The 16,493-nt window shown below is 36.4% G+C and overlaps 1 protein-coding gene across 1 annotated transcript in view; it reads right to left on the bottom strand.

Moving 5' to 3' along the window:
- The window catches only part of DIAPH2 (diaphanous related formin 2), a 2,325,141-nt gene that overhangs the window by 2,052,420 nt on the left and 256,228 nt on the right, over positions 1 to 16,493 (bottom strand). Inside the window, 2 exon segments of the mRNA XM_053699395.1 lie at positions 7,440 to 7,571; positions 7,573 to 7,617. Of these exon segments, the coding sequence (XP_053555370.1) occupies positions 7,440 to 7,571; positions 7,573 to 7,617 (177 nt within the window).

Raw genomic sequence — 16,493 nt, 5'->3', positions numbered from 1 at the left:
ACATCGCTGGTCTTTCTATGGGGGTGCTGTTTTAATAGCTATTTTAGCAAGCCAACCAGATGTAGGGAGGAGAGACCTGCACTGTTATAGCCACACAATCCCTTAATGACCAATTACCAGCAACGTACAGGGTATGTCACGGTCGTTAAAGGGACATAAAACCCCAACATTTTCTTTCATGATTCAAATAGAGCACACACTTATTCTAATTTACTTTTATTATTTAACGTTCTTTGTTCTCTTGTTATCCTTTGTTGAAAATCAGATAATCAAGCTCAGGAGCGTGCATGTGTCTGCAGCATTATATGGCAGAAGTTTTGCAACAATTTTATACATTAGCAAGAACTCTAGATGGCATCAATTGTGTTCTGCCTTGTAGTGCTCCAAACATGTGTACACTACTTACCTAGGTATCTCTTCAACAAAGAATATTATGGGAATGAAGCACATTTGATAATAGAAGTAAATTGGAAAAACAAATTGTATGCTCTGTCATGAAAGAAAGGTATATTAAAGGGATATTCTAATGTAATAATACAATGCTTATCATTACACATATGCTACTTTGTAATTTCAAAGGTAATTTCATTTTCTCTGCCACCCTGTATCATGTGACAGCCATCAACCAGTTACAAATGGATATAAATATATACTGTGAACCCTTTCACATGATCAGTAGGAGTAGGAGTAGGAGATAGTGCCTCAGAAAGTGTGTATTTAAAATGATGAGGCAGTGTTGGCATCCTTCTCTCCTACCGTTGTACCTTTCAACACATACCCTCCATTCTTCCCTCACATTCTCTTCTTTCGAAGTCCATAAAATTTGTTTAATCTAACCCCTATCTGTTCATGTTGCTGTCATCAATCACCCCCCCTGGGTTATCCATCCTTTCCCTTTAACACTTTGCCTCAGGGCTACCTTATTACCTGCCCTCATTCTTGGGGCCCTTAATATTCCCATTGTTTACCCTAAAGCTCCTGGAGCTCACTTCATCATATAGCCTCTCACAGTAGCCTAATTCCCCCACTCACAAAGAAAGTCTAACTGACCTAATCTTCGGTCACCATTGTACTGTTTCTCAGTTTACTAACTACCCATTCCTTACCACCATCTCTTTAAATGCAGCATCATTACATCGACTGCACACCCACCACCTGTCCCTTCAAATAGACTCCATAGAAATGTACTAACCATAAACACAGAACTACTCTCTCACACTCTAAACCTCCTGCTCCATGCAATCTCCTCCCTTTCCTGTTCTGAAGAATCAATCTCTTTGTACAGTTACATTCTGACCTCTACCCTTGACAAAATAGCCCGTCCTTCCCTAGCTTTCACCCTGACAGAAGCACTCACAACCTTGGTACACACATTTGACAAGCTACTAGCAAAAATGTACCCATACTGCAGAATGGCACTGGAGGAAATCTTGTTCCTCTTCCAACTTCTTGCATTACAAATTTATTCTGCACTCCTACTCATCCACCCTCAACCTCTCCAAACAAAACTACTTTTCAATTATAATTTAATCTATAGCCCACAATCCTAGATGTCTTTTCTCCACATTTAATACCCTCCTGTGCCCTCCCTCTCCTATCATTACCACTTCTCTAACAGCACATGACTTTTCAATACATTTCAAAATCAAAATTGACTCCATCCGACATGAAATAACCTCCTATCCCAACAACATCCTCATAAATCACTGCAAACTTTCAAACTCAGCCTAACCCAAAACTCATTCAATCATGTTACATAGGAGGAAGTTTCTGCTCTCCTTTCATTTTCCTATCTTACTACCTGTCCCCTTGATCCTATTCTCTCATAACTGCTATCTTCCCTTTCACCTACTCGTACACCCATCATCACACACACATTCAACCTTTCCCTTAAATCTGGTACATTTCCATCATCCTTTAAACATGCTCTAATCTCACCTACTCTTAAAGGGACACTCAGGTTAAATTACATTTTCATGATTCAGATACAGCATGTAATTTTAAACAACTTTTTAATTTACTTCCATTAAAAAAAATGTGCACAGTCTTTTGTATTTACAATTTTTGAGTCACCAGATCCTACTGAGCATGTGCAAGAATTCACAGACTATACTTATATGCATTTGTGATGGGCTGTTTGCTATCACATGGTACAAGGGGAGTGGAAATATACATAACTTTGAAATGTGTTATAAAAAATCTACTACTCATTTGAAGTTCAGACTAAGTGCTATTGAATTTTCTTGTCATCTTGCATTTGTTGATTATGCAAATCTAATGTGTTGACTGGTCCTTTAAAAACCCTTAACTCGATCCAGCATCCCCTTTCAACTATTGCCCAATCTCTCTTCTTCCCTTGGCCTCTAAACTTCTTCCTCCTCACCTCTATCCCTCTCTGTTGGGTTACCTCAAGATTCAGTTATAGGTCCCCTTTCCCTTTTATGCTTAGAACACATAAATCTACCTTTCTGCACCAGGCTTTTCCACTTATCTGATTACTTGTGTCACCAACTGTTAGCTAATATCTCATACCGGATGGCTTCTCACTACCTGAAGCTGATCATCTCTAAAATTTATATTTCCTTTCTCTACCAGTCTCCCCATTCCCCAAATCTCATTTACTGTGGACAACCCCCCAGGCTTGGCGCCTTGGTGTCATACTTGACCCAGAACTTTCTTTTGCTCCTCACATTAAGTCCTTAGCTAACTTCTGCCACTTCTACCTGAAAAAATACCTCTAAAATTTATCAGAACCTCACTCAAGACACAACTAAGATTCTTATCCACTCCCTTATAATTTCCCGCCTTGACTACTGCAAATCTGTCTTCTCTGGTCTCCCAAGCTACCTACCGCCTGTCCAACTGCAATCCATATAAATGCCTCTGTCAGGCTCATTTTCCTTAAGCATTGCTCCACATCTGCTGCACCTCCACTAGCTTCCCTTAGCCTCAAGAATAAAAATAAAAATCTTGACCCTAACATACAAAGGCCTCACCAAAAATGGCACCCTTCTATGTTTCTTCCCTTGTCTGTAAATACTCCCCAATCATCACCCTCCCCTTGTCCAAGACCTACTTCTCTCCTCATGTCTAATTACACTCTTGTCTACAAGACTTTACTAGAACTACACCCCTCATATGGAACGCCTTGCCTCGCTCAGTTAGGCTTGCCTCTAGTCCCAATAACTTTAAGTGTTCCTTAAAAACATATTTGTTCAAGGATGTATACAACTTACTGTAAAATGTCTCTACTACTCATGATTCTTTCAACTAAAACTCCCCCATGTACTTCCTTTAGATTATAAGCTCACAAGTCCACCTGTCCTGTTGATCACTTTATGTAAAGATGGTTTACAGCTTACAGTGATCTATGTAAATGTCCTCAGATTATTGTACTCTATAACTGTATACTAAATGTTACAACACTGAGTAATATGTTGGCGCTTTATAAATAAATAATATTAATAATATTGTGCACATTTTGATAATGGAAGTAAATTGTAATCATATAAGTTTCATTTTTACTTTTGGTTTCCCTTTAAATATTGTGCTCATAAAAACCATCATATATATGAAGGAGCAGCTATGAAACGTCGTTACAAGAAATTATCTAAAAATATATAAATTTAAAGTCAATCAAATAGGAAGTGCAATTGATGCCATTACCAAAAAGTTGGTTTATACAGCATAAGAATATTTCTAAAACAAAAAGCATTGTAATAAATATTAAAATATTCTCTTTTAGATAAACCAAAAACAGTCTCAGAGGCAGCATGGGAGTTTGCCTAGTATGTGAATTTAAAGGGACATGAAGCCCAAATTTTTTCTTACGTATCATATCGAGCATACAATTTTAATCAGCTTTCCAATTTACTTCTTGTATCAATATTGCTTCATTCTCTTGGTATCTTTTATTGAAGGACCAGAAATGCACTACTGGGAGTTAGCTGAACACATCAGTAAGCCACCATAAGAAGTATATATGTGACACCAATTTTTCAACAAAGGATGCCAAGAGAACAAAGAAAGCAAATTAGATAATAGAAGTAAATTATAAAGTTGTTCAAAATTGTATGCTCGGTATGAATCATGAAATAAAATTTTGATGTTCCTTTAAATATATATTTCACCCTTGCAAGTAAGCATTTTTGTAATTGTGTATTATTGCATTTGAATGTCCCTTTAAAACCTTATTTATTTGTTTATTTTGTAAAATAGATATTCATGTACTGATGGGAAAAAAAAGTTTTTTTTTTGAGAGCCATGTAACTGTCCAACAATAAAGTAGCACAAGTTGTGCTTATTAGCCAGTGAGCAAACAGTTAAAAGGACATTTAATATATTTTGCATTTGTGTAAAAAATGTTCTTTTTCCCATAAACCTCTATTCACAAAGAGATGAATTGCAGGTGAATTGTAAGTGAATTGTAAGTGATTTGAAATATTTCATTAAAGGAACACTGAACCCAAAATTTTTCTTTTGTGATTCAGTTAAACATTACATTTTAAGCAACTTTCTAATTTACTCCTATTATCATTTTGTATTCGTTCTTTGGCTATCTTTAATTGAAAAAGAAGGCATCTAAGTTTTTTCTTAATTCAGCACTCTGGACAGCACTTTTTTATTGGTGGATGAATTTATCCACCAATCAGCAAGGACAACCCAGGTTGTTCACCAAAAATGGGCCGGCATCTAAACTTACATTCTTGCATTTAAAATAAAGATACCAAGAGAATAAAGAAAAATTGGTAATATGAGTAAATTAGAAAGTTGCTTAAAATATCATGATCTATCTAAATCATGAAAGAAAAAAAATTTGGATTCGGTGTCCCTTTAACTATGCATTATCAAGGGCCAAACCCAGTGAGAATCACCTGCAAGAAGAGCTGAGTTAGCCCTGCACAATGCATAGTCAATGCCATGTACAATTCACCTGCAATTGTCCTAATTTAGGTGAATTGTACACATTATTAACTATGCAATGTGCAGGGCTAACTCAGCTCTTTTTACAGGAGATACTCATAGGGTTTGGCCCTTCATTATTAGGCTGACCATATCGCCGCTTTAAAAAGGGACACATATGAAAAATACATATGTCAGGGCTGTTTAAAGAAAATGTTTGGAATAATGTTCCATTATGAGAACCCTGACTTATGTATTTTTCATATGTGTCCCTTTTTAAAGCGGCAATAAGGTCAGCCTATTCATAATGCATAGTTAATGGCAGGACTTGAAATGTTTCTCTTAATGGACTCTTAAAAAGCAAATTCTGTTCTTGTACGTGTTTATTTATGTCTTTTTTTAGGAAACATGGGAGAACAATGGTCCCTGGACATGGGGAATTTAGTGGGAGTGGTCTATGACCTCAGGTGGTTAGGCAAAAGAGGTATTTGAAAGGAAAAGCAGAAATGGCTGCACACCTTAAAGTTTGTGCACCATTAATTTTCCACTCCTTTTGTTTGTTTATTGTTTCTTAGTTTAAGTTATTGTCACAGCACTGTTGGGGCAGGGAGCTAGCTCTCCTTCTTTCTGTTTTTTTGCAGTGGCTTAGCCTATCCATGTGATGGAAGAGCATCTTGAAGTTCCTCCTTGGGCATAGTATTCCATGGAGTTATAGTAAGCAACAGTGGTGATAGGAATTACAGATATTGTGTTTAGGTGGTATGGCCATCTATACAAGGGTTTACAAAGCCGGAGTAGCACTGCTAAGTTGTTTATAAAGTTTATAAATTAAGTTTATTTTATTATGGTTATAATAATATTTTTCTATATCTGTAAAGTGTTATATTCTATATAAATGCTGTGGCTAGATTTGCTACCGTAAACAATGTTTGTGTCGCTTTCTCTGGGGATGGGATGTTGCTGTACATTGAGCCAGGGATCTTGATGCCTTGGGGGGTCAAGCACAATTTTCACACAATAACAAGAGCTATTTAATGTCCCTGTTAAACGGACAGTAAAGTAAAAATGAAGGGCCAGATTACAAGTTGAGCACTAAATATCACTTTCATAATGTGCACTGGTATTACAAGTTCACAGCAATGCGAATGCGACCTCGAGTTTGCATTGGTGGGAAGCATTGCGTTAACGAGAGCGTGCTTCCATAGGCTCAAATGGGAGCCTTGTTCTGATGCATTTCTGACTTCAGCACAGCGAAGGGGGTAAGTAGCGCAGCAATGGCAGCAAATATAAATATATATGTATATGCTTATATACATATATATTTATTAGACTTGTGCGTGGCGGAAAAATTTGTTTCTGATCGATTCGGATGTTTTTGAATTTTGTTTTCGGATCAATTTGAATTCGGATACATTCAAATGCATTCGGATTTGAATAAATTTGGATGTATTCAGTTCGGATTTGATTAGTTAATTCGGAAGTTCGGTATTTTTTAGGTGGGATGTGCTGTGTATTAGACTATTATTATGTACTGTAATATTAGGTGTAACCCATAGCAGAGTGATATAACCTAATATACTGTACAATTTTAGTAATTGTGATTAGTCCTAGGCCATCCTAACTAATTCAGATTTATTTGTTAGTTTTGGTGCTACGGTAATTCGAAAATTTTAATCAATCCAAAGCTCCGAATTTGACAGATTCGTCCGAATTTCAATTTGGAACGAAACGCACATGTCTAAAATTGATGTGTTAATATGTGTATATACACATCTTAACACATAAATATATATGTATATAAGCATATACGTATATATTTACAGGGAACACACAGTTCCCATAGACCACAATGTAAACGCACATTTCAGTGCCCCCACCAAAATTAACCCCAAAATACTGTCTAGTGCAGTTATTTTATGAAGAAATAAAGATACTGCTATCTTTATTGTTTAATAAAATATGATAGACAGTATTTTGGGGCCATTTGGGACACATTTATAAAATGAACCAGAGATCTCTGGTTAATTTTATAAGCGCTAATTGCTATCGCGAACTTGCGGTAGAAAAAAACAGCTACTTGTAATGGCTGATTAATCAAACGGATGATAATTTAACCCTCCACTTGTAATCTAGCCCTCAATCCTCTTGATTCAGATAGAGCATGCAATCTTAAACAAATTTCCATTTTACTACTATTTTCTAATTTGCTTCATTTTGTTGTATTATTTACTGAAAATAATATCTAGATAGGCTCAGGAGTAACAATATACTGCAGGAAGCTATCTGCTGATTGGTGTCTGCACATATATGCCTCTTGTTATTGGCTCACCCAATCTGTTCAGCTAACTCCCAGTAGTGCATTGCTGCTCCTTCAACAAAGTATACTAAGAGAATTAGGCAAATTTGATAGTAGAATAGAGTTTACTGTTCCTTTATAATAACTATGCAGACCTCACAGTCATTATTATAAGTGCCATTTTGTTGAGATAAACCTTTTATTAAGAACACTTGACAAAAAAAACATTTTGGAAACTTACCATCATTTTCTCAAAAAGATCCATAATTTCCTTTTCAGAAAGATTCAATGAGCGCTCATCAAAGAGTTGTTGAGGTGCGGGAAACTCTGTCACTGATATCTGAGAATCGGTGGGATGTTGAATTAAAGGTTTTCTCCTTTTTTACATTGGATTTTCTAAAACTTGTTATCCTGTCACGCTGAAAAAAAGCACATAAAATACAGAAGTCATGACAAGAATTAAACAAAATGTAATGATAGAGAGATATATGTTTAGAAAAAAAACTTTTTCTTCAATTATATATTAAGACTACTTATTTTCTGTACGTATGCGTCTACACAAAGGGTCCGATTTAATAAGCCCCGTATTCAGCCTAATACATCTATTTCTGTGCGAGCCTTCAGGCTCTACGGAAACAAGAGTTAAGAAGCAGCAGTCTTAAGATCGTTGCTTCTTAACTCGTCCGCAACCTCTGAGGCACCCCCTGCTAGCGGCCGATTGGTCGCGAATCTGCATTGCACAAGCATTTCTAATGTGCTGTCTGCATTTATCAATCTGCGGCAGACCTGATCGCTACAGCGGATCATGTCCGTTCCCACATTAATAAATCAACCCAATAATGTTTCTCATAGCATTGTCTGGATTTACTAAACAAAAACATATTTGGTGAATACCAAGGAAATTATATCTTAGACATATGTTCCATTTATATCAATGAGGTGAGAAAATGTCAAATGAAATATAACAATAAATTACAAAAAAAGCAAAAAAACAAAAACAAAAGAATGGAAGAATCCTCATAGCACTTGCTTAGTAAGGGCAAATACACTTATGTATATAAGGGCCTGATTCTCTAAACTTCTTTGTTTAGGCAAATTTAGCTTGAGAGCTGTTTATCTCAATATGATGGTTTCTGGATGTTAAGGAGACAAATTTAAATTACAATATATTGCTCAAAAAAAATTCTGTGATTTTTTTCCCATGCCAGTAGGTTTTCCATAATTAAGGTGCAACCTCAAGTTCATTACATAAAATGTAACTTTTAATAAAAACAATAATAAAAAAAAAACAGAAAAAAAGGTTTACAAATCTATGGTTAAAAAGTTATATTTTGGCATAGTGTGTTTTTAAGACATTGCAATGATGCCTCTTAAAATGCCACAAGCAAAGCACAAGAAACGCAATGCCTAATTACATGCCAGTAATTATTAAAATAAATTATTTCACCCACTTTTTAAAATCATTTCTCAAAATGTGAAGGGACTTAATTCCCCTACAAAACACTTAATAGCACTAAATTGGTTCCAAAAGCAGACAGGGTATTTTATATATTTGCAGGAAACGCACTTTTGTAGCGCCACGCTCCCGCATACTCCTCCAGTACTTACCCAGTTGGTTTCTTCAACCAGAACAGCTCCAAAACAAATGGAGTAGGAATTCTGCTCCACAGAAGACTTCCCTTTCAACTTATATCTAAATATCAGCATGATGAGGGAAGACTTCTTATACTAGTGGGTCTTTTATTCAACCAGCTGGTAACTCTTCAACATTTATTCACCAAACAAAAACCAGGCCAAATTCTTTAAGAAAACCTATGACCAATTATTAACACTGGAAGTCACCATTTTGGCAGGAGATTTCAATGTTGCTCTTTCACCGGGTCTAGATTGCTCTAATAAGCAAAGCAGTGTGCTCAGATCGGTACTTCAAATTATTAATTCTAAATTGCAAACACTATCTTTAATAGATGAGTGGAGACTTCAGCACCCTCAATCAAAGGCATATAATTTTTTTTATTCCTGCCAAAATAAAACCCTCTCTAGAATTCACTATATTTTTTTAGATCAACGTAGCTTACACTTAGCAAACTCTACATACATCACACCTACCCCATGGGCGGACCACTCTATGTCTGCCTTGGAAATCTCTTGGATCTCAGCCCTGGCAACCAAATATTGCTGGAGACTGGATGAATCTGTTCTCAAAAATAACATTATAAGGGAACAAACATCTAGATCAGTAGCAGAATTTTTCATGATTAATCAGAGCGATTCGATTCGATTCCAATATTTTATGAGACTCATAAAAGGCGGTCATAAGGGGAGAATTTCTGAAGCAGAACACAATTCTGCTAAGGTCCAAAAAAGCAGAAAATAACACTCTATCCTCTAAACTGAAACAGCTAGAAACTGATCACAGCCAACACCTCTCTAACCCAAAATTATATACCGATGTCGCAAAAGCTAGAACTCAACTAAATAGGATCCTTCATAGGGAGGCCCAAAAGCAAGCCACCTTCTTGACATTATTAGCCAGAGCCCTTCATCAACGAACATTGAATACTTGCATACACAAGATCTCTGCACCTAACAACTTAGTTATTCAGGACAGCAAAGGTATTGCTGGTGTTTTCCACGATTATTACAAAAAGTTTTACAATTTACCCCCAATAGCAAGTGCACAGGATTTCCATTTTATTAAGGAATATGTAAAGGAAGCAGATTTATCTACCCTGTCCCAAGAAGAAGCTACACTCTTAGACGACCCTCTCACTATCACCAAAATCTTTCATGTCATTGATTCCCTTCCTCCCTAGAAAAGCCCAAGCCCGGATAGGTTTTCTAATTTTTATTATAAAACTTTCAGACATATTTTAGCTCCTTACCTAGTTAAATTATTCCAATCTAAAGACTAAGATGGTTCTCCCTCTCAAGACATGCTATCTGCACATATCACCCTTATTCATAAGACAGATACATCTCCTCTCAACCTGGCCACCACAGTCTAATCTCACTAATTAACATAGATGCAAAAATATACGCTAAGATCAAAGTTTACAGAATTAATACCTTCCTCCCCTTATTCATACAGACCAGGTGGGTTTTGTCCCACGTTGGGAGGCTAGAGCCAACACCATAAGAACTTTGCATCTGATTAATCTGATTAATGTCGTCTGGTCTGGAGGTTGTCCTAGTCTCTACCGATACGGAGAAAGCATTTGACAGACTCAACTGGTCATACCTAAAATCTAAGAGGCTTTGGTATAGTTGACACTATGACTAATAGAATTTTTAATTTATATAATAACCCGACCGCCAAGATTAAAATTAATGGCATTTTCAATGACTCCATATAAATTTGTAACGGTACTCAGCAGGGGTGCTCACTCCCCCCCCCCCACACTGTTTAGAATTAGATCTAGACAAAAGGGAGGACTGGGAGTCCCCCACATTTTTAGACATTATCAAGCTAATAGTCTTCAACGCATTCTTAACTGGCATACCAGTTTAACTGATAAAGCATGGATCCCACTAGATTCGCCATCTTCGCCACTAGATTCGCCAGGTTCTTTGGCCCTGTCTAGGCATTTATTAGATGAACGCATCCGCACAACTCCTCCCATATTTGTGCTGAGTTGGCAGAGAGAGCTAAACTTAGAAATATCCCAGAAACAGTGGTCTAAATTATTCAAATACACATATAAATCTTCCACATCCACTCAAATTTTAGAAATTAACTATAAAATAATCTCTAGGTGGTACCTTACTCCATCCAGACTAAGACTGCTATACCCCGGAGCTTCTTCTCAATGCTGGAGGGAATGTGGGGTCATGGGTTCTATGTCCCATGTGTGGTGGTCATGCCTGCATTTACAGAACTTCTGGAAGTCACTAGAACAAAATCTAAATACCCTGTTTGGCCCTACATTTTGAATAACACCCCTAATGGTTATTTTTTTAATGAAAAACCTAAGTTAACATGTAAAATACAACTGAAACTATTCCAATTTTGCTTGAACGGGGCAAATTCTCTGCTAGCAAGGAAATCTATACATATACCCACATTATCTGAATGGAGAGAGAGAACACAGGAGATGATCTCTTTAGTAGAATACTCTTATTATAAGAACAACAGGCTGGATATGTTTCATGACATTAAGTTCTACTGGGAGTCCTTGTACTCACAAAATGCCCCTTAAGGCTATTCAGTACATTTACTTTAAAGAAGTCTGTCATACACACACTCCAACCTTTTCCCCTGACCATTCCCCCACAACAAGAGCACTTTATCAATAATTATTTCCTCCTTAAAGCCGGCATCCTTCCTTTTTTTCTCTATCCTTCTCTTTTTTATTTCTACTCTTCGTTTCTATCCACTAATAACATTTGTGGCACCGGTCTGTCCTGTATAAGATCTTGGAAGGAACCTCAACAAATTTGTACAAGGTCTATGGGCGATATTGCACTACCAGGTACTTGAGAAATTGCTGATCTATTTTCACTACAACACTTGGACTCATAGGGGCATATTTATCAAGGTCTGGCGGACCTGATCCGACACTGCGGATCAGGTCCGCCAGACCTCGCTGAATACGGCGAGCAATACGCTCTCTGTATTCAGCATTGCGCCAGCAGCTCGCAAGAGCTGCTGGTGCAACGCCGCCCCCTGCAGACTCGTGGCCAATTAGCCACCAGCAGGGGGTGTCAATCAACCCGATCGTACTCGATCGGGTTGTATTGTGGCGATGTTTGTCCGCCTGCTCAGAGCAGGCGGACAGGTTATGGAACAGCGGTCTTTGTGAGCCTGCAGGCTCGCCAGAAACAAGGGGCATCAAGCTCCATTCGGAGCTTGATACATATGCCCCATAACGTTGCCTTGTAATCTGCAGACTCATGTGTGGAATTAATTTTTATTTTTTTTATTTTCAAAATTGCTTGATATTGAAAAATCTTTAAAAAAAATGATTAAAACAAAATAAATTATTTCTTCAGCACAAATACTGTAATATGCTATGAAGACACCATGGGCACATTGTGACTGCAGAAATATATCACCTATATTCTGTAGGTTTGGGTACATTAGTAGGAATACACTGATACTGAACCCAAATTTTTTTCTTTCATTATTAAGATAGAGCATGCAATTTCTAATTTACTCCTACTATACATTTTTCTTTGTTCTCTTGGTTTCTTTATTTGAAAAGCAGGAATTAAAGATTAGGAGCCAGCCCATTTTAGGTTCAGCACCCGGGTAGTGCTTGCTGATTGGTGGCTAAATGTAGACATTAATCAGCAAGCGCTATCCAGGGTTCTAAACAAAAAATGGGCCGGCTCCTAAGCTTTCATTCCTGCTTTTTCAAATAAAGATACCAAGAGAACAAAGAAAATTTGATAACAGGAGTAAATTAGAAAGTTGCTACAAATTGCATGCTCAGTCTATCAATGCAGATTAATAGAGGATGATGGGCCGCCTCTGAAGAGCTCACACTCTTCAAGTTGAAAGTTAAGGAGACAGAAGGTGTGTGGTAGCTTGTCATATATTTGATATATGTAATATCAAATATATATAATATAAACATTTGTCAATTCTGTTTATACAATTTATTTCAGAGAATCTAAAAATTCTACTGAATTTATTGATATCAATTTTTGTGTCACATACAACTTGCTGTGAGTTGTACTAGCTGTGCCCTTGATGTATTTTAACTTTGTATACAAATAAAACATGACTTTTTAAAACATATGGATCTCTCCTCATCTGAGCCAAAGCTGCTCATGTTTAAAAAGTTGTGGATTTCTTTTTGGGGTGAGTTTTTTGGAGAGCCCCTGCAGCATTGGCTGTTAAAATCCTTTTGGTGCCTGACAAATTCGCTACAGCACCAAAGCAAGGCTTGGAAAGCAGTGATGAGTGGCTTCTGCATGGATACACACCGCAAGGGAACAGATCACAGAGCAGTTACTGATATACTCCATCCTCAATTTACAATACTAAGGGGTCGATTTATCAAAGGCTTTGCCAGCCTTAGGCCCCCTCACAATAGAACCTGCTGTCCGTATTTATGAAGCAACGGTCATCACTAACCTCTCGTTCGACCAGGAAGATTGACAGCTCCTCTCCATGTGTGATTGGCTGTGCGTGGGCAGGGGGCGACTTTGCACTAGAGTGCAAAATTGCGTTCTTGTGCAATGCTGAATTCCAGCAGCAGAATTCAGCCTGCCAGAGGCGAGCTGCGGTGGACAGGGACACATATGTACGCCCCTGTCCACCGTAGCTTTATAATTCGACCCCTAAGGCCATTGTATTGACGATCAAGTACTGTTGAATTAAGGTCAGTACTTTAAATCTATTTTATAAAATAGTATACTGTCATGAATGAAGTGTACATAGACTGACCCGCTAATTATACAACTGTTTGGCAATTTCAATTTGTTTAAAGGAGCTTTTGTAAAATACTGACCAATAATAAATTAAATTATATATAGGATGATTGGAAGCAAATAGTAAAATTGTATGCTCTACCTTGTAAATATTCTACAGATAAAAAGGTGTTAACAGTGATGACAGAACATATATTTTCATTAGTGGAATAATAATGGCCTCATTAGCTCTTGGAAGAGTTACACATCATGACAGGCTAATGATGAGATTAAAATGTCAGTGAGAAGGTAACTATCTCAACATGTCTTCACTCACTAAAGGTGCCCCCGCATGAAATGTGTTCCTCTGATCTCTGACTCTTGCTAATTAAAATATCTTCTTTTTTTTCCTGTTTTAAATATGGCTCATTGAAAATTAATCTGTGAAACTGGGGAGAGCTTCATGCTGTGTAGAAACTATAGCTTCAAGACGTTTAGATGTAATTCAACCTGTTCAGTAATATTTTTATTTTGAATGTTTTAGTATTTTCAACCTCATCTATAATAATAAGAGTTTTATACTGTTTTATATATGTTCACAATAGCTCTTCTCTTAGATTACCACAAATTTCAATACAAAAATAGTAAATCACACTCTCCAGCCATATTAAAATTCAAATGAAGCCAGCTTTATTAAATTTGTGAAAGGAATAAGATACAAAATAGTCATCAGAATCATCAGCATCAATCTGCAATGCAGGGATTTCATATGAATTTGTAGTATAGTGTGAATAAAAAAAAGCTAATATTAAATATGTAATATGGATAGTGTGTACAAACACCATGCTTCATAAATGATTTATCGCATCACATTAAACTTACTATTTTAATGCCAAAACAATGAATGTTTAAATGATCAAATAAAAATAGTTTACAGAATTATAAATAATTTTTAAGTTGAAGATACATTATTTATTTCTAAAGTTTAGTTCTTTTTATATTTCTTATCGTAATGTATAATAAACACACATTACTTTCTCTAGTGTATTTGTGAACATTGCTGATAGTTGTGGGCTCTTCCGCATATTAAGATAAAACTATCAAGAGCTTTAGGCACTTGTAAATATTTTATTGAAGTTCTTTTTATGTTTATTTAAACATTGTTTTTCACAGTTATGTAGTGTATGGATTTTCCTGCTGCTTCTAGAAACACGTGCACAACAATTTAAAAATGTATATAGATAAACATCTTCAAGGCTGCCCATGTCTACATTAAGAATTAAATTGACACAGATCTCAGGTGGTATTATTTTATTCAACTGGAGACTTTTCTATATAATAGTTGAGTCTGGATTTTCCTTAAAGTGATGGTAAATCCTAGTATTTAAAAAAACGCTAGAATTTACCATTACTAAAAATAAAGGCCACCTTCATTCATCAGTTTAAAAAAAAAACTGATGAAAAGGTGCCTTTATTTTGTTGCCGCCTTACTGCTTAGCTAAGCAGCTCTGATGGCCCACCCAATGCAGGCTGATAGGCTATTGATGGCTATTGGCTAAGAGATGGAAACATCACCACATTAGCAGTGCCGTAGGCCATTAGAACCGCTTAGCTAAGCAGTGAAGTCACGGCAAAATAAAGGCACCTTTGTATCATTTTTTTTAAAACTGATGAATGAAGGTGGCCTTTATTTTTAGTGATGGTAAATCCTAGTGTTTTTTTAAATGCTAGGAGTTACCATCACTTTAATGTGTAAAATATATTAATTAGACCACAAATCCACCTCATAGTGCACCTGTTTTTCAATAACTGCACACTGTGGTCAAAAATAATTCAATGTAGATGGAAAACAAAACAGCTGGTTGATAGATAGATGATAGATAGATTTTTTAAATAATAATTATAATAAAATCAAAAGGAAGATTTGTTCATCAAAAAGAAAAAAACATTGGAAAATTGTCAATTTTTTTTAAAATATTTAGATAGCTGATAACAAAGGGAAGGTCTATCTAGTGTATATGAGTGATGTCTTAAAGGAACAATCTAGTCAAAATTAAACTTTCATGATTCAAATAGGGCATGGGATTTTAAACAACTTTCCAATTTACTTTTATCATCAAATTTGCTGGTTTTCGTTGTATCCTTTTTTGAAAGCTAAAACTAGGTAGGCTTATATGCTAATTTCCGTGCCCTTGAAGGCCGTCTCTTATCTCAGTGCATTCTATTAGCTTTTCACAGCTAGACAGTGGTAGTTTATACGTGCCATATAGATAAAAATTGTGCTCACTCCCATGGAGTTACTTATGAGTCAGTACTGATTGGTTAAAATGCAAGTCTGACAAAAGAACTGAAATAAGGGGACATCTGCAGAGACTTAGATACAGTGCATTCTATTAGCTTTTCACAGCTAGACAGTGCTAGTTTATACGTGCCATATAGATACAATTGTGCTCACTCCCATGGAGTTACTTATGAGTCAGTACTGATTGGTTAAAATGCAAGTCTGACAAAAGAACTGAAATAAGGGGACATCTGCAGAGACTTAGATACAAGGCAATCACAGAGGTAAAAAATCTTTTAACATAACCGTGTTGGTTATGCAAAACTGGGGAATGGGTAATAAAGGGATTATCTATCTTTTTACACAATAAAAATTCCGGAGAAGTGCATTGCTGCAAACTTGATAGAAATAAATTACAATTTTTTTTTAAATTGTATGCTCCATCACAGACATCATCAAACTTGGCCCTCCAGAGGTTTTGGAACTACATTTACCATGATGCTCAGCCAGGAAGTGCAGCAAGTCAGCTAACAATAAGGTACCATGATGGTTTGTAGAATTCAGCAAAGGTTAGATGTAAAGTTGGGAATTATCTAGTTACATAAACAGCACCTGACAACTTCCTATAGTTAGCACTTAAAGAGAGAAATGTGCAAT

Source organism: Bombina bombina, chromosome 1 (assembly GCF_027579735.1).
Source record: "Bombina bombina isolate aBomBom1 chromosome 1, aBomBom1.pri, whole genome shotgun sequence".
NCBI lineage: Eukaryota > Metazoa > Chordata > Amphibia > Anura > Bombinatoridae > Bombina > Bombina bombina.
This window is presented reverse-complemented; position numbering and strand designations above follow the sequence as displayed.